Source organism: Silurus aristotelis (assembly GCF_946808225.1).
Source record: "Silurus aristotelis genome assembly, chromosome: 11".
NCBI lineage: Eukaryota > Metazoa > Chordata > Actinopteri > Siluriformes > Siluridae > Silurus > Silurus aristotelis.
Genome location: NC_139584.1, coordinates 20709598 through 20729850, shown reverse-complemented (window position 1 = coordinate 20729850; position 20253 = coordinate 20709598). Strand labels below are relative to the sequence as shown.

At 32.9% G+C, this 20253-nt stretch overlaps 1 protein-coding gene across 1 annotated transcript in view; it reads left to right on the top strand.

Moving 5' to 3' along the window:
- The first annotated feature begins 4213 nt into the window (after positions 1 to 4213).
- The window catches only part of LOC310733397 (piezo-type mechanosensitive ion channel component 2), a 45583-nt gene continuing 29543 nt past the window's right edge, over positions 4214 to 20253 (top strand). The window contains exons 1-21 of the mRNA XM_083554636.1: positions 4214 to 4286; positions 4494 to 4647; positions 5399 to 5606; positions 6846 to 7059; positions 7248 to 7413; positions 10279 to 10380; positions 11447 to 11573; positions 11686 to 11867; positions 13708 to 13971; positions 14471 to 14576; positions 14839 to 15026; positions 15505 to 15653; positions 15851 to 16018; positions 16181 to 16222; positions 17428 to 17460; positions 17557 to 17651; positions 17833 to 17996; positions 18791 to 18967; positions 19151 to 19297; positions 19681 to 19881; positions 19984 to 20188. Of these exons, the coding sequence (XP_083410762.1) occupies positions 4252 to 4286; positions 4494 to 4647; positions 5399 to 5606; positions 6846 to 7059; positions 7248 to 7413; positions 10279 to 10380; positions 11447 to 11573; positions 11686 to 11867; positions 13708 to 13971; positions 14471 to 14576; positions 14839 to 15026; positions 15505 to 15653; positions 15851 to 16018; positions 16181 to 16222; positions 17428 to 17460; positions 17557 to 17651; positions 17833 to 17996; positions 18791 to 18967; positions 19151 to 19297; positions 19681 to 19881; positions 19984 to 20188 (3127 nt within the window). The 5' untranslated portion in view covers positions 4214 to 4251. The remainder of the gene's footprint in view (positions 4287 to 4493; positions 4648 to 5398; positions 5607 to 6845; positions 7060 to 7247; positions 7414 to 10278; positions 10381 to 11446; positions 11574 to 11685; positions 11868 to 13707; positions 13972 to 14470; positions 14577 to 14838; positions 15027 to 15504; positions 15654 to 15850; positions 16019 to 16180; positions 16223 to 17427; positions 17461 to 17556; positions 17652 to 17832; positions 17997 to 18790; positions 18968 to 19150; positions 19298 to 19680; positions 19882 to 19983; positions 20189 to 20253) is intronic.

Below are 20253 nucleotides of genomic sequence, written 5' to 3'. Positions count from 1 at the left end.
TCATGTTTACAAGATGATTATGCACATTATCTATGAGGTGAATGCTGATTAAACAGCAATATATTTTAGATGCATTGACTTCAGAAGATATGATAATGGATACAGCAGAAAAGATATAAAGCTTTTAGTGAAAATCCAGTTATCGGAAACACATTTGCTGTTTCAGCTAATGCTGCATATGGGTAGAGTTGGTTTTCTGCTTAACAATCAAAAAAGAGCAACCATCTTCCATTGCTCATGTGCAATGAATAGCGCTATAGTGTCTGTTTTGTGTGAAAGCAATGGGTTTAATTGTGTGCAGTATACAATGCAATATTAAATGTAATCTAAAGAATTTTAATAGAAAGAAACATAAATGATGATTTTTTTTGTTTTAGCTTTTACACGAGGTGGATTGACAACTCTATATTGCCCAAGGTGTGAATTAGTATGTGAATGCGTGTGGTGGTCATCAATGGGTTGGCATATCATGACGTCTACAGTCCCATCCAAAAGTATTGAAATGGCAATGATAATTTTTTGCTATATATTCGGGTTTAAGTTCAAAATATGAATATAACATAATTTCCTGATATTTACGTCAAGATGTGTTAAACATACCCCGAACATGCATAATATTATGACCATCTGCCTATTATTGTGTTGGTCTCCCTTTTGCTGCCAAAACAGTCCTGACCAGGTGAGCATTAACAGCTCTTCTTAGCAGCACTTTTGAGCTACAGGAGCTCGTCTGTTGAATCAGACCACACGGGCCAGACTTCACTCCACACATAAGTAATGTGAGACCTTAGCAGACCAGAAACAGCCCACAAGCGCTGTAGTTTTGAAGATGCTCTGACCCAGTCGTCCAGTCAACACAATTTGGCCTTTGTCAAACTCGCTCAAATCCTTACGCTTGCCCATTTTTCCTGCTTCCAACACATCAACTTTAAGGACAAAATTAATGCCTAGTATATCCCACCACCTAACAGGTCATAATGTTGTAATGTCATAATGTAAAATATAGCACCTTTGATGGCAATCGACCTAATTATTCAGTGAGTAAATGTGTTTAAATAGATTAATAAGTAAATAACACTTAATGTTTAAATGCTTATCCTTTGCTTGCAATAACTGCATCAAGCTTTTCCAGCATTTGTTTTTCAGTTGTCCAACAATGAACAGTGTTACAAAGCAGCTTTACAGAAATCCAGATATAAAATGAAAATATAATCAGTGGTGCTCTTACCTTTTAATGGTTTAAGAAGAAGTGCAATCAGGGACTCCTGCAAGATTAGTAATCATAAGCAGAGAGTGAGCCACTCTACTTATGACTTATACCCACGAACCCGCCCGATCCACACATTTACCTAGGGGAAAAATGCTATTAACAAAAGACTTGATTAAACAAATGTGTTTTTCATTCTAGACTTAGACTGACACTGTTTTTGAGTCCTGAAAGCTGTTTCATAGCTGCAATAATACAATAATATAACAATAATATACTAGAGCTGCCATTCCACAAGAGAATGCTGAAAACGCTCTGGCTGATAAAGCTCACTCTAGAAAATGCAAGAGTTAATAGAATTTAAGTGCAGGAATTTTATGTACCATTTACTGTAACATGATGCCCTTGGGAAATGTATTTTGGTAATATTCTGCCTTGATTGAGAAAGAACAGTAAATTCGTCGTCACCAGTAAAATCGTGCTTTTGACAATTCCTGCACAACTCATCTCTGTCTTTGCTTTCTTTTGAGTGAAATTATTTATCACTTTTAAATATGGTGATTTAGTAAAAATTGGAGTAAAAATTCTGAACTTTTTATGAAGCTTAGTAATCTCTTTAATTATAAATAAATATATAAATATAACATGTTAACATTCAAAAGTGGTGCATCATTTAACACACAACCTTAACATAGAACACAATGTGTAGTGTTTATTTTGTAAAAAAAAAAAGTAAGTGGTGCACAAGCTGTGGACCATTAAAGCCCATTTTCTTAAAGAGTGTGCTTTCAGTTTTTCAGTCCAAAATGCTGATTCAGCTGTAGCAGATACTTTCTGCAGCTTGAATTAGTCAGATATGACAATAAAGGCTTGACCACATCCTTGTAAGCATAAAGTCTGTAATAGCATACCTTAGCTGATTTATCTTTTCAGCTGTCATTTTCCTAATCCATTAAGCTCTCTGCACAGAGACAGGGACTCATAAACTAATAAAAATTTTAGTGTTTACTCACAGGGGATTTCACAGAACATGGTTACTGCTATCTGTATGGAATAAAATGTCAGGTGAAGCGTGCATTTTGATAATTATAATTATTAATGCTGCCTATTTGACCTTTTTTATTCATTTCTACTTGGCAGCCAAACTTCTCTTTTATGTTTTGACATGCTCTCTGCTTCCACAGCTCACACATATGTTTGTGTATGTATATGTTTGTGTTCTACAGGAAAGACAGGCCAGTTTCTTCTGAGTGTTTGCGCCACAGCTGTAACATTTCTGGTTTTACAGTGTGGGATACAGATCACCTTCGCATATATTCCTAAAGAAAGTGAGATCCATCTTATTTTGCTTTTTCCTTTCAGTGTTTCATATTACTTCAGCCCATGATGTGGCCCTATAAAGTATTAAGATGACTGTCCATTATAAAAGCATTCATGTAATATAAACAAATTAGTTATTTTCTTCATAATCCTATATTTATGTTTATATTGGTGTCATTTGTTTTGGAAAAATGTTTATTGAGCGTTTGTGGTAATATATGGAAGATCATCAACAAACACGTATTATTCTTTTTATTAGTTTTTTTCTGCAAACAAATGTTACTTAGCATTGTATTGCATTGCGATTTTTTATTGCAATTGCATGTAATGTTACTTTTACCACAATATAAAAGTATTTGCTTTCTGGGTAATAAATTATTCAGATAAACAATTAATAAATAGTTCAATCATTAAAGATAACAATTCACTAATTGAAGTTTAAAGATGATACAATTACTCTTTAAGCTTGTTTTGCTATTGATTATTACATTTAATTTAATGTAATGTAATAACAATGTATTCATGTTTGAATTGTAAGTTTTTTTAATTCCTAATTACAAAACTAAACATAATTTAATATTGATATAATAACAATATTGATATTTATGTATCCAAAGGAACCATTAGTAGCATTTGTCTTAAACCCAATTCCATGACATTCTTGTTACCCAACAGAGCCTCCAAATAACAAATGTATCAATTAGTTATACAAAATATTATTGCATAATATTAAATAGTATTATTTAAATGGTTTTGACATTTTTTTATTTATTTAAAAAAATTAAATTCTATAGAAATGTAAAACAACTTTTTCTCATATGACGTAACAAGGTCAGGCATGCTGGTTGAATGCTTTGACTCCAGGAAATGTCTGTTCATCATAGTTTTACAAATGATTTATTTAATGGCTTGAGATTTAAATTTAACATGGTATAACTCATTACACTGCTTTAAGACTCTGTAGATTATTATATCATTATATATAATTTTTACATCATCATATATGAGTAGAAAGGACAATGAATGATAATAATATTACTACCTTATAGACATTGGTTTCTATTACAAAAACAAAGTTGCAAAAACCAAAATGTCTGCTAAAACAGCAACATAATTATAAGAAGTGATTGGATTGCTATTACTGTTTTGTGTACTTATTTGATCAAGCACAAAAGTAGCTTGATGTAGAAAAAAAAGTCAGTTTGTTGGGGATACCGTTCTACTTTTTGACTAATTACATTATTTTGATAAACTTTATAATTTACTAGTTAAACTGCCACAAATAAAAACTCATTGCACACATAAAATAATGTTGAGATTAGGAACATTTTACAATTTCTGAGTTTGACTGTAGATAATAAGTTTGGTCTATAAGCCACCAATTAGAGACAATCATAAAATTAAGCAGAACTTGCAGAAGAGCTGCACATATGCTTGTTGCAAGAATTAAGACATAAATGAAACGATAATGGTAAGAAAACAATAAGACCTGTTTCTCATTACACTAATAAATTGAATGTATTTGTTAGCATTACTATATACAGTACAGCACATTGATGAATATCTATGTTTATTGTTATGGTATGTAGATTTAGGTAAAATGCTATTTTAACAGAACTAAATAAACTTAAATAGGGTCATAAAGAAAATTGAAAGAACTAAAAATTGTCAGAACACAGGTTTCTTTTTTTTTTCCTTTTTTTTTTTTTGTAGTGAGTGGGCCAATGGACAATGTTCTCTATCATCTTGGAATTGTCAGGTAGGAAAATACAATATTTTCATATTTTGACAAGTGTTTGAATAACTCAAACAGTGAACATATGAAATATATTGCACGCAAGACTTGCAAAATAGTATTTTTTTGTTCTAACAAACCTTCTAACAACAGCTATAATCATGAGGTACTCTTATAGAGCATAACCTGTAAAGTGCCTTGGAAAGTTATACTTGGTATGTTTTTATATAGATTCAGTGATGTGGATGCTGCCAACATAATTCGCCACATAGTGCCAGATTTTGGTTTGTTCTTGTCATCGTTATTTATCCGGAATTTGTGTAACAAGCTACTGAAACCACCTACTAATGACCAAAAGCAAAACATTCAACAATCTGAAACTGAGGTACAGCACAATATTACACATATACACACACACACACACACACACACACACACACACACACACACACACACACACACACACACACACACACACACTATTTCTACTGCAAACTTAAAATATAAATGATCAAAAATTAAGATTATGGAAATGATTCACATTCATTAGACTTGCGTATGTAATCACACCATTGACAAAATCTTTTGTTTTTAATGGCTGTTGTTGGTTTTATTAATGCTCAGATTTCTGTTTCTTGTTTTTTGATCTTTGTTTTAGTGTCTTATATTTGCACTTTAATTAAATGTAATTTGCACTTTGCTTTTGCTTTCCGAATATTAGGTAACATGCAAACAGTTACGATTTTAAACCTTGGTATTATTGCACCAACATCGTCTGACATTTTCATTCAATCGCAATACACGTCACACTTCACGTTTTAAAGACAGTAAATACAAGTATTACACTATAAATAGTTTAGCATCACCCCATTAAAGTCCTTCAAAATATTTTATTATTAGGTATTTGGTTTTGATGTCTCTGTCGTTTATGTTATTGTATATAAATTTGACAGAAAAGGAATAAAAAACACTATTTCTGTCTTCGGTCCACATTTGTCCCCAATTTTTGAAGGGTTTAAAGACAAGTATACAAAGATGGCAGGATAAGTGCATAGTAACTAATAGCCTGGCAAGGATTTGCAATCAATGAATACAATGTTATTTTTTTAAACTAGGACTTTTCTATTGGCCTCCAGGAAACATCTGAAACATCTGAATCAGAGTATGAGGAGGAGAGTGAAGCATCATCTACAGACAGTTCTGAGGAGATTAAAGCAACCCCAGCAGAGCCTCCTCAGTTTGTGCAGAAACTAATTGTCTTTGCAGCAGGTCTAAGACTACTGCTCTCCACTATGATGAACACTGCTGGAAAAGTGGTAGTGACCATTCTGCTGGGGCTTTCAGGTAAAACGCACAAACATATTTAAGATATAACACAATTATATCTACTGCTTTACTTATATTCTGATTTAAACTGAATTTTTGTTAACAAAAAATAAGATTTACGATTAATTATGAACTAACACTATGGCCTGCAAAATGCTAGAAAACAATGGGGTAAAAAAATGTAGTCCCTCACCCTCAGCTACCTCATTTGAATTTAGAATTGGTCTACAAAACATGCACAGTTCTGTATTTTAAATCCCTCTCTTATTATTTTTGTTTATACTATCCCATAATGTATTGAAACAGATTTAGATTATTTCCCAATCTAATAACAAATCTAGAAATCTGTAAATGTCAGGTTGTGTCAGGATGTATCAGGATAATACCTGGCGTTAATGACTATGTTTCTCACGAGCCAATACACATCAGTGAACTGTGCCTTGTGTCTGTTTGTGCACCTGTTTCACTTAAATGAACATTAGCAGTTGTTTATTTACACTGCACCTTTCATACCACTTATTGTCTCTCGTTTCTTGCCTTTCATTGTGGTTGCCTGTTCATGTTGAATTATATTATGTTCATGAGCCGGGTTTATGTTTCATTTCACTTACTTTGATTCTTTGCCTTCGTTTCTTTGTTTTTGTATACATGCGGGTATTAGCAAATTCTCTGCACTTACCTCAGCTTTCAGCTTCGTCGTTCCACGAATTACAACAGAATAAATGAATATAGTCATTGTTTGTACAAAAAAAGAAAAATCTGATTTGCACTAAGAATCTTTCTGGAAAGATAATTAAAAAAAAAAATACACTACTAAAAAAACAACAAATAATGTGAATCTTATCATATTCCCAAATCTGTATGTACTGTATGCATAATTCTTTTTAAAACATTATCTGTTCATTGCAAATAATATATTCATCTTTGCTTACATGCTTAGGTACATATCCACTGTATCTTTTATATAGTGAATTCACTGTAAAACTAGTCTATTTTTCCTTAAGACATCTTTTTATTCTAGCTCCCAGGTAAATTCTCTATATGGACAAACACATGGCATACAGTATATATACATTCACACACAGACAGACAGTAGATCAAATCTAAATATATACACAATACACTGAAAAGTAAGTATAAATACACTGTTCCATCTTTTACATTTTAGCCAGAGTTTTTGCTGTCCTGTAATCCTGTAACACATTCTGGTAGAGATCCCTAATGTGTTTGTTTGTTCATTTATGTATTTGTTTACAGGTATAGCGCTGCCCTCCTTGACATCAGCACTGTATTTTGGGTCTTTCCTGAGCCTTGTATGGTGTTGGATACTGGGGTTCTCTATCGATGTGCTCCATTTCAGCACATTGTGTATACTGATGACTATATTTAGTGCTGGACACATCCTGATTCTCTACCTCTATCAGCTACCTCTGTTTCAGCAACTAATACCTCCTGAGGACATTTATCCAAGGTACTAACAGGCATTAACAGAATGGCGCTGATTGTGAACATAACCTTTAACCTTTAAATAAATGATACATTTTTCTGAAATTCACATTGTGAATGTCAATTTCAATTCCTCACTTTGTTCCTTTTTTTTTTCCCTGTTTTCTTTCCGTCCTTTCTCCTTTCTCTCTTTCTTCTTTATTTGTTCCTTAGGCTTTTTGGCATGACTGCGTTCATCCACACAAATTCATCAGAGCCATATAGTCTGGGTCTGCATCCAGATATGAGCTGGCCTATGATAATAAACCCTCTGTTACTGCTAGTGCTCTACTACACACTGGTGGCTCTTCTCCAAAATTGGGCTCTCCAAACTACTGAGGTACTTTTTTTTTTTAAAAAAGCATAAAAGAATTTATCAGGCGAGAATATTGATGGATAGATGTGAACTTATTTTAAATGCAGGCCATGATGAGGTAAAAAATCACTTAGTTATAGACAGACATATTCAATCAGTTGTATTGAACACTAACCACAAGTTCATTTTATGCTGATGCTTGTTTGTCCTTTTGACCTCTAGGGAAGTAATATTCCCATGACGCGTACACGTCAGAGTGAACGCTTCTACTGCAAAGTTGGCATCTAAATCTGTATGTAACACTATATATTAGAGGTGTAACGGTTCACGTATTAGTACCGAAATTTTCTGGTACAGGACTTTTGGTTGCAATGTTTTTCACGTGCGGAACATAGTTTAAATCTGAGTCCTTGAATCCCTCAGGCAGGTACCTATTAAGTGGCGGAAATCAAATTTGTTTAGTTTCTCCATCTCGCATTTTGAGTGCATTTTTAAATTATTATTATTTAACTTAAAAACATACACAACAATGCCACAATGCATAAAAATATAAAAAAGATATTAAAATAAGTGCAGTGTCACTGTGGCTACTCACACAAACACACACACACACACACACACACACACACACACACACACACACACACACACACACACACACACACACAACACACACACACACACACACACACACACACACACACACACACACACACACACATATACATACACATCTTTATTACCCAAATGGGGTCTAACAAATTAAAACTATTAATTACATTTTTGCATTTATTTGCATTAATTTTATTAATTCTATTTAAAAAATAAAATAAAATAGTATAAAATACTGAATATTATTTGCAAAAAGCATTTCTTTTCCCTAACCATACGGCAATTAAACAGAACCGTGACTTAAAATGCAAGGTATGTACCGAACCATGAATTTTGTGTACCGTTACACCCCCACAACTGTAATGAAATGTTAGTGCTAAAAGTTTGGAGCTTCAGTGCTACATGGGTATAGCTGTATTTTCTTTTTAGTTTTTTTTCTCTCTATTTCTGTTAGCTGTGAGAGTTTAATAGACATTTAGATCTCAACATGTGGATAGTGTTGATCTGCAACAAACAGGTGGTAATTTTGAAATAGATCCATTTCCCTTTTCCCTATTTTTTACTAACAATTAGTAAATCGTTGCCTTGCAAAAGTATTCAACCTTATCCAAAAGTCATCAAACTTGTCTGGAATACAAATGACATTACATACATGGTTCTAGACAGTTTATTATTTTTTTTTTTTTTAGTGCAGACCAATATGCTCTTAAAGTATTTTTTAAGTAATAAAATATATATATTTATCAGGTGTAAAAAAAAAAGAAAAACGATACTTAAGTATCAGACCTGGTTCACCCACATTTTGCTGCAATAACAGCTTTGTGTTTGTTGGCGTTCCTACCAGCTTCAGTATTCTGATTGAGTGATTTTCCCTTTATTTTTTTCATGCCAGATTTACTGTAGGTTGTTCGGATTGTCTAAATGTTGTTTTTTGAATGGAATTTTTTTAAACATTTGCCATTTATGGATTCTGATCTGTGGCAATTAGATCAGGAATTTCACATGGCTATGTAAAACATATATAAAAAAAAAAAAAATGTTTTTATTTTATTTTTATTTTTACTGGAAAGTGCCTTTTGCGCCTTTTAAGTGCCTTTGTTTTGATTTGATATTTTGCTTTTAATCATTACTACAATCCACAATGCAGCTCTCTGTGTGTCATTAAACCAAAGCGAACTGTGCTCTGGTTTCCGCCTCCGTTTCATTCTCCGCATGACAGCTGTGGCCTTGTGTTTTGGAAGTTTCTCTCTAGCTTATTTAAAAAAAAATTTTCAATGATGTAGATTCTCTTGTATCTACTTGTAATATGCTTCATTCTTTCATCCTTCAATTTTGACAAGAAGCTTATGTTCTGAAGAATGTCCCCTCAGTGCATGTTGCTGCCACCACCACATTTCATTGTAGAGATACAGTTAATTGAAATATGCTCAAGGTTTGCACTATATGAAACACAAAAGTTGCCCACAAACAGTATTCTGATCTTGGTCTCATCACAAGAAATGAAACTGGGTCACACTTTCAAATGGTTTTCACATGTGCTTTCATTTGACATAATTCTATCCGTGGTTTCTTTTTAGCCACCCTCCAATATACTCCTTAATTATGCAAGGTCTTACTGTGTCTTTGTCTACCTGACCTTTATGCCATTTTCTGTCACTGCACACTGTTACTTCTTCAGACTGAATGGTGACTTCTTTGTGGCTTTACTTATCATTCTCTCTGACTTATTGACTTACATACTTTTTTTGTTATGAGTTTTTGTTATGAGTTATGAAGAAGGGCCTGATCTCTTTTGTGATGTCATGCAGCTTTCACCTTTTCTTTTATTATTGATCCAACAGTGCTTACTCAAACACCCAACCTCTTAAACATAAATTTACACCCTATTCTTAAGTTATGAGGTTATTTTACCCTACCTTAACTTCATTATAATGCTCCTTAGTCTTTGTTGCACTTTTTAACATCAGACTGAAAGGCTCTTCAGTCATGGCTCAATGGGAAAACCGGAGCTGTTTCAATATTTCACTGGCGAAGCCCAATTATTAGCCCTTATCAGTTATATATTTTTTCCTGTAGTTTCCTGAATACAGGGGGCCAGTGGAGGCATTATCTGCCTTCTATGTTTTTTAGATATACTTGCTGAGCAATAAGTCATTTTAATAAAAAAAATTGTGAGAGAACATATTTATATATATTTGTCATTTGCCATTTAAATTTGATAAAGCCCAGGGAGGTGGTATATGTTTCTACTATATGTGGATTTTTTTTTTTTTACAGGATGTTGAATGGGAGATCGGAAGTCCTTCAAAAGGATCAAACATCTCCCCTACTTTCTCAAAAATAGCAGATGGTGACTACATTTCACCAGAAATAAGTGAGGTAATGTATGACCCCCCCTCCCACACACACACACACACACACACACACACACACACACACACACACACACACACACACACACACACACACACAAATTCTAAGTATACTAATAATTAATAATCATATAGTTGCATTGTTAATTTGTGGCAATGAAGCAAGTTTTTTTAAGTATCAATATTGTTTTATATAATTCTAATGTTCAAAATTTAATTCACTTCAAAATTGTAATGCTGGTATGTGTACAGCATGTAAATATATCAACATAAAAACACAAACAAAAGTATGTGTATTTTATATATTATTTTTTAGATATAGTATTAAATAAATATATTAGATATAAAAAGTTGTAATTGCCAGATGTGTGAATCAAGGTGGATTTTGGTGCTTTGTTTCTTTAAAACTTGGCGCATCAGTAAAACAAAAGTTTAGTGATTAAAAATTATTTTCCGGATTTCGAGTTTGGGATTCAACAACAAGCTGTGCAGGTCTGCTGAATTCCATGTCCAGGAGGATTAAGGCAGTGCTAGATAACAATGATCACACAAAACATTCACACTTTGGACACAGTTTTGACATGTTTAATTAGGGTGTGCTCACTTTTGTTGCCAGCCATTTAGACAATAATGTTAAGTTTTTTTCAGAGGACAGTAAATCTATACTGCTATACAAGCTGCACATTGACTACTATAAAATATATCCAAGTTTTATTTCTATAGTATTGTCACTTGAGAAGATATATTAAAAAGTGAGGGGTGTCCATACTTTTGTGCGATACTGTAGATAGATAGATAGATAGATAGATAGATAGATAGATAGATAGATAGATAGATAGATAGATAGATAGATAGATAGATAGATAGATAGATAGATAGATAGATAGATAGATAGATAGATAGATAGATAGATAGATAGATAGATAGATAGATAGAGATATTTGTATAGTCCTAAAACCTTAATCTCAATAACTGCTTCAGTGTTCTGCATTAATAATTTTTATAAAAACAGGCTTTAATTTCCAGCCTTAATAATTTTAATAAATGTTGCTGTTTTGTTTTTCTGTTAACAGCATATTTTGATGCTAAACAACAGCTGGCAGAACAATAATCCTTCCGGGCTGGACCCTCTGCTGTCAGATGGCGACTACTTACATTGTCTTTCCCTACCATTGTACATCCAGCATGATTGTGCTTATGGTACATTTACTTATTTACAATAAATTATATATTTAATTCATTAAATATAATGCTATAATTTACTAAATCAAAAACTTGCCACTTGTGCTGTGGTCTGGGTATTTTTGCTCAGATGCTGCAGATGAACACGAACCGAGCTGTGATAATCAAGATGAACTAAATGAAGTACTGACTGAAGTACTAACTGAGGCACTAACTGAGGAACCTTTCTCTTCTCCTAAAACAAGTTCATTTGCTCTGCTTGGCCAGTCCATTATGAAACAGAGCTACGTTATTGCTCTAATCATAATGATGGTAACACCATTCATGTGTATATAGTGTGTGTTTTTGCATGTGGGTCTGTAAAACTGCCTTTTAAAATGAAGTATTATTTTAGTTTTATTAATTAATTAATAAGTTTTCATTTATTTGATATATATATATATATATATATATATATATATATATATATATATATATATATATATATATATATATATATATATATATTTGTTTTTTTTTTAGTTTTTTTTTCCCCATGTATTTAGAGTAATGGTCTTCTGCTTTTCAAATCTAAACCATAATACTATTATCAAAATGTACCAATCTTTTGGTACAAGTTTGAACAATGAACAGAATGGGAGGATAAAATAAAGTGAAATTGTGACATACTGTATATTGGTAAAACTATTCGATTAAATTAAAAATTAATAATAATAAATACATAAGTCTTCTAAACTATATCTAAATCTAATTTAAATCCCCAATTACAATATGTAATGTACATAAAAACAGAATGCAATTATTTTCAATGTTTTAACTGAGAAAAAAAATATGGCAAACAGGAATTTGATGGTTGCAACACATTTTTAAAAAGTTGGAATAGAGCCATGTTTATCATTGTCTAGCATCCTTTTTTTTTTTTTTTTTTTTTTTTTACCAACAGACCATTTACATCTGGGAACAGTTACTGGAGTTTCAGGAGAGGAATGTTGCCCCATCTGTGTCTGATACAGGATTCTAACTCCTAAACAGTCCTGTGTCTTCTTTGTTGTTTTTTATTATTATTTCGTTATTATTTTGTGATGTGCTGAAAGTGTAGTATTCAGTACATTTAGTTTAGCATTTTTATTTTTTTTTTACACCAAATCATGTTACTGACCTGTTGTCAGTAACTGATGTGTTTCTTCACCTGTTTATTTATTTTTTTATTTTTTTTTGTTTAGTAACACTTCCAGCCCATAGTTGTCCATCCTGAAATTTTTTAGACATGTTGCATACAATTTAAATAGCACGATTACATTGATCTATTTTAAATTAAATATGTATTTGAGATTTTTAAATAATTTCATTTAGTGTTTAATACATTTTACACAGTGAAGCATCTTTTATGATAGTCTTAATACTTTTCCTAGTAAAATAACATAAATAATAATAAATAAAATATGTGTACATGACAGAAACATTTTATAGAAAAAATTTACAGAAAATGTAAACTTACCAGTATATTCCATATCTAAAAGTGCTGCATCTATTTAAATAATGATTTCCATTATGATTAGATATGATTATATGAGGGATATGATTATATGATATCAAGTCAAGGTTTATATAGATAATCTTCTTATCTGTAAATTTAAATGTAACATGAGAAGAATAAAATAATAGGTAGAGTTTATCATGTTACCTAGTGTAATTACAATTTGTATCATATCCCAGGATATAGTGTTTATGTTATAACCAGCCAAGAATAAATTTAAAATACTGCTGCTCACTTTCCAAATAAGGTACTGAACCTTAGCCACAGGAGCTAGCACACTGACCTCTAATCACATTTGATGTTATGTTTATTTTTCATTTTTAATAATCAAAATAATTTATATTTTTAAATACATTTCTATATGAATACTTATTTGTATATTTTTGTATATGAATTTTTTTTTTAAAGAAAAATAGCAAATATGTGTGTGTGTGTGTGTGTGTGTGTGTGTGTGTGTGTGTGTGTGTGTGTGTGTGTGTGTGTGTGTGTGTGTGCGTGCGTGTGGGTGTGTGTGTGTGTGTGTGTGTGTGTGTGTGTGTGTGTGTGTGTGTGTGTGTGTGTGTGTGTGTGTGTGTGCGTGTGGGTGTGTGTGTGTGTGCGCGCGCACGTGCACAGGTATGGAGCATCACTTATAATTCCTGGCTTACATTTGCCTTGTTGGTGTGGTCCTGTGTTATCTGGATGTCAAGGCGTCGGCGGGAGTACACCATGATCAGTGCTCCCTTTCTTGCGGTTTATTGCACGCTGCTGTTGGTGGCTGCCTTTATTAGTGCTTTCCGTCTCCATCATAGTGAACTGTTCCCTGCTCTTCCAAAAGCAGTTCTGGATGATTTTGATCTCTATACTTACCACACACCCTGTCTTCACTTGGGAGCAAAGGTAAATTACAGCCTAAATTGTCAGAGATTCCACATGTTTTACTGATGTTGTTATTATTAACGTTATATTACTGTATATTTCTAACTACTTTCTTATTATCTATGGATAATATACAATTGTTTATTTTTTACTTTTTATCTTGCTATTAAAAATATTAATCAGAATTTTGAATTGCTAAATATTAAAATTGTTTAGTTATTATTGTATAATGATATAACAAAATAACAACTTGGATTAATATCAATATATAATGAGATAATAACTATAAATATAGATATTTAAAAAAAAAAAGCATTGATTTTAAATAGAAATAGCAATAGTGCCAATAATTGTTTTCATCCTACGTTAAAATGAAAAGACTTTTCCAAAACTAATACAAATAAAAAGTTATTGCTAATGGAACTAAGAAGAAAAACGCTGAGCAAATGTAACGTTATTGTTTGCTTTGGGATTTAATGAAAATAACATTTGTTTCTTTCTCTTTAAAAAAAAAAAAAAGATGATTTATACATTTAGTTTCTGGATGTTGCTACGACAACAGTTAATTGAGAAACAAGAAGAGCAACAGAAAAAAGAAGAGAATCTTCATGATGTCAAAAGTACAAGTATGTAGTATTTTTTAACATGTAATAGAGGAAAATAGATGAAAAATTATCTGTTACAATTACATAAAAAACATTATTCTTTGTAAATTGTTACTTCTGTATATGTTGAATTGGTTATTGTTAAAATATATAAATAAGTGATGTAAATAAATACATGGATTAATTTACTACTATTATAAGAAAATAAATAATACGTCATAATTATGGACAAAAACATGTTTCATGTTCTATATGTCTAAAAGAGATGTGTGTTTGTGTCCAGGCATAGCTGATAAAACCGAATCATCCAGCATGATGGACAGAATGGGTGATTTTTTTAAAGGCATTCTGGTTAAGTATTGGATTGTTTGCTGCTGCTCCATGTTTTTTGTCATCAGTTTTTCTGGGAAAGTGGTTGTCTACAAAATCCTTTACATCTGTTTGTTCCTCTTCTGTATGGTTCTCTACCAGGTGAGTTTGTCATAATTTGCAAGTTTTTTTTAAATACAGTGTGCATTTCGATCTATTTCTACTCTTTTCTTGGCTTATCAGTAACAAACCATTTCTTCGCTTTTGTCTCTGTCTGACTGTATTGCTCTGACTTAAATAGAGACAGTGTGAATATAAAATAAACCACTGGGATAATATACAAATATATGCATGTAAGAGCAAACTGGAACAAACTAGAGACATACAGGGCATGTCTAGTAACATTAACCTGAGGATCATTTAAATTAAAGGAAAGACAATTGCAAAACTAGGGAACTTATTTATAAACAGGAAATGGGACACAGATGGCAGTAATAACAATTAACAGACATGAGAAAGACAACATGAGGGAGCAATATGAGCCTGTAGTGGACAAGACACAACACAACAGAGACCTTGTGACTGTGAGATGTACGGTTTCAGCAACAGAAAAAGCAACCTGCTGTTTCCTCTTATTAAGGTCCGGTATGACATATGGCGACATGTCCTGAAGTATTTCTGGGCTGTGGTGGTTGGTTATTCTATGCTGGTCTTGATTCTAATTTACATGTACCAGTTCAAGACTGTGTCAGGACTGTTTCGTCAAATCATAGGCATGTCGGAAGAGGGGTAAGTGTTGCAAACACACTGTTAACCTTGATCATGTAGTGTTTCCGTTCAAATAAATGTAAAAATGGATTAGAGTTGCTTAAGAGTTGATTAGAATAGAGTACCTACATTAAAAGATCTGTAACCAACTGGATCAAAATTATTAACTTCCAATACATTTCATAATGGAATGTACTTACATTATTTGTTTGTTACAGTCTGCGTGATCTGGGCCTGGAGCAATTTGACACTGTAGAGTTATTTGCACAGATTTTACTTCCTGCAGCCTTCCTACTGGCCTGCATCCTTCAACTGCACTATTTTAACTCTGACTTTCTTACTCTCACTGACCTACAAAATGTACCTGTGTGTGATGTTACATTCAAGTGAGTTGAATGCTTTTCTTACCTCTGCAAATTAGGGTCTGATTAGCTCAAATAATGTTCTAATCTATGGGACCTCATACTTGATGGCCTCAGATCTATTATTATTTCACCAGAGATGTAGACACCTATCATGTTTTGATTCTGTACATATGTTCTATGCAGAGAAGAAGAACTAAAAGAGACACTGAACAGGATATCAGACATGTAAGTCTTTTTTATGCCATTTCTAGTGTAATAATATAATAATTTGTTTATAGTATTCATTCTTATCTTCAGGAAGAGTTTTTAGAATGGTGGCAGGCCATAAGAGTCGAAACTAAATAGAACAATTTACAAAAATAGAATCTAGATAATAAGATGCAAATCTTTGTTGAACTTATCATCTGTTCACTGTTTTTTTTAAGGGAGATTGTTAAAGTTTAATGTTAATTTAAAAGTTAAATATAAAAATGTTCATGAAAGTACAATTAGAAAAAGATTGAGAAAGTGTGGTTTGTTTGGAATGAGTTGCTAGTTGAAAGCTTATTTTCTCTAAAATAAACATGGCAGAATAGCTTAGGTTTGCAAAAATGCATCTAATCAAACCACATGGAGCCTGAAACAATGTCCATAATGGCCATAATGCACAGCTCCATGTTTGGCATACTTGACAGTATAAACTCTATATACTAGACTCAGATGTGAGGCTATTTGTCAGGCAGATAAACCTTGGCCAACATTGGGGCATGCAACAGGACAATGATCCCAAGAACACCAGCAAATCTACAACAGAATGGCTGAAAAAAGCAGAATCAAGATGTTGCAATGACCAATCAATCTAGACTTAAATCTAAAAGAAATGCAGAACCGTAAGAGAGCTATGTAAAAACAAATGCATGCAAAACTCATGGAACTGAAGCAACGTTTTAAAAAGAGTGACCCAAAATTCCTCCACAACATACTAAAGATGCTAAAGGGGGTTTTAGAAGCTATTTAATCATAAGGTGTACTTGGATTTTCACACATGGCTTCTCTCTTTTGACATGAATTTATTATTTTGTTTTTATAATTAATAACAGTGTAATATCTCATGTGTTGTTAATCTAAGTTTGTGTTTACCTAATTCTAAGACCTGGTAAAAAACAGATGATTTTTGTTATGTCCTGATATGTAAAACTATAGAAATCTAAGTACTTTCAGTTTTTTTTAAAGATTGCACATGTTCGCAAGCGTACAACTAGGCAACATTTCGAAATAAATCTTAAACATTGGTTTTGGTTAATATGAAATGGAATCCTTAAGGGTTGTTGATCAGAAAAGAACTTCACTGTCATTCATAGTGAATAACCAGTTATGCTGTGTACATGTATGTTTAACTGTTGAGCAAAAGTTGAATTTGTTCATAGTATATGTATATTTATTCATTTCAGGGTAAAAGAAAACATTGAAAAAATCCAAAACCGGTAAATCATGATTGTTATTGTTTCATTTATTTTTTATATCATAAGATGTAATATTTGAAATGCCATAAAATAACCTGGGTTAGTTCTCTGTGCTAGGCTGAAAAAGGAGCAGTTGCATGTTGAAGGAGATGATCTGCTGGGCAGCTTAGAATTGAATTCCCCTTCATGTAAGGATGAAGAAGAAGAAATCGGTAAGAATTTAGATGCACTGACAATTGCAGTAGTATCAGACATTTTGCCAGCTTTCCGCTTGTGAGAATTAGAATTTTTTGTTTTATAGTGTAAAAGTTTTGGGAAAGTGGGAGTGTGGGAGACACCCACTGAAAACAGCAAGATGCTCGTGTAACTTTCATGTCTGACTGTGTATTTTAGAATCAACAGAAAACAAATGGTTTATAGTGGTGGATCGGGTAAGCTACTTCACACTACATGCTCTGGCGTGGATGACTAAGGGTCAAGAGTTTTGCTGGAGATTGCTGGAGCTTCATAGCCTCAAACTTGTTGCTGCAGGCATCATCTGGGTTAGCCTAAAAGAGGTAGACTTGACACACGCTCACAAAACCAATTTTATAGAGGAATTTACAGGTTTTACTGTAGTTTTACTGTTTTACTGTACTGTTTTACTGATGTAAACATATCGTGGTATAAGTGCGCCCAAGCATGTAGTATGTGAAGGGCCAAATCTTGACCAACAACTTGTAGATATGATGTATTTAAGCCAGATGCACATTTCTACAGTCAGTTTAATGTAATATTCAAACATGTTTTTACAATCCAGCATATGAGATATGTTTTATAAAAAATCCTAGAATAAAGATTATGTTGCAAATTGAAAGTTTATTGTAATCTGTTAAAATTGATGGCACTGCCCAGTATCTGTTCTTGGGGAACACCTCACATATTCTGCATTCATTATTGTTTGTGATAATAATAATAATTAATTATAACAACAACAATAAAAATAATAATAAAATGAAATGTTTGTATCCTATTGAAATTCATGCATAAATATATCCTATTCGCATCTCTTTGGAAGGTTTTTCCAATTACATATTAGTTTTTCTTTTTTATTGTTTCTTGCTATTCTGTTTTTTTTTTTTTTTGGTCATGTATTTGGTTACCCTTTTACCCTTAATGATATGAGCTCTGACTGGTTCTGTATTCTTTGTTGACTGTTTGATCTATTTCTCACGATTCTTTTATAAATTCTGTATTATTTTTTATTGGCTTTGATTGTTACATATTATATGCTGTATGTTTTAAAGCATTGCCCAAATTCTTCTACTACACTACATCATGTAATGTGTGTATTTTTCTCTTTGTTACGTAGGTGTCCCTGATGAATTTTGTGTTCCTGGCTTTATGGACATTTGCTGTCCCATATCCAAGACTGCGGCCAGTTGCCTCTACTGTGTCATCTGTCTGGGCCTGCGTGATGGTTGTGTGTAAAATGATGTATCAGTTAAAATTCATCAAACCAGCAGAGTTTTCTGTTAACTGCACCACTGTGAGTTTCTTTAGAAATGTTTATACTTTCTTACTAAATTGGCCTGCTCCTAGCTAACCTCAAAACATACCAAAAGTAGAGTACAACAAATATTATAATACTGCAAAATAAATAACTATTAATTTTCATTCTGTATATTTTCCATGCTTTGATTATATATACTTATATACTGTTTCTCTCAAGAATTTGCTGATTTCTAACCAGAGCTGGTACAGTGGGGATGTGGCACAGCTTTTGCAGAAGTCTGTTTTGTATATTGAACCTGTGGATCCATCTCTATGGATTGGCAGTCTGAAAAAATGTGGAATTGCTATTCTGCCTTGCTTACAGGTCTGCTACTCAGTATTACCATTCAGTTTTTTTCAAACACAAGTTTTTTTTTATGTGGAGTATATTTAATGATAAAATATTACTGCAGCTATAGTTTAGAGTACATGGTACCAGTCAGATGTGGTAACATAAAGCACCTCACAATATACAACAGACATTTACATATAGCTATAAGCAAATCATAAATGCATAAGCTTTAAAAGATAACTATCATCACTGTTCAGTGGCTCATTCGATCTTTGATTAGTGGTAAAATGTATGTTACTGGACATTCACATTTATTGATTATCATTGACTCATAACAGTCAATACAGTACTAGCTTGTACTACTTGTTCAGAACACCAATATATGAAATACATGACAGTATGCCATGTCTCTGCAGAACCATTTATTTATATTGGGCCTCCTTGTGTTTGACGTGACTGTCCATCGGCACCAGCTCTACCACTGTCTCCATTTCAACCTGAAACCTTCTCCCAAAGGCACCATTTTCAACAATGTAACATGGCAACACCTGGATCATGGCATCCCGCCCTGCTTCAGATACTTCTGCAATTATTTCTTCTACAAGTTTGGCCTTGAGGTACAGCAAATCTTTACCTGGCCTTATGGGACTTAAAAATACTTGAATGCTTTGATGTTGAGGCAGTGATTTTATTCTTTAACTCATGTGTTTTTGTACAAGATATCATTTGTTGTGGCAGTGAATGTAATTGGCCAGCGGATGGATTTCTTTGCTCTTCTGCACTCATTTGCACTGATCACAATTCTGGGACGTCGCCGCAGGAAAGCTATTGGTGAAGTGTGGCCCAGATATTGTTGCTTTATTGCGAGCTTAATGGCGTTCCAGTATTTGCTGTGTATCGGGGTGCCTCCTGCACTCTGTACTGGTATGTCACACAATACTTGAGAAGCCACAGTTCTATATTGCTCAGAATACTCAATTGCTGAACAG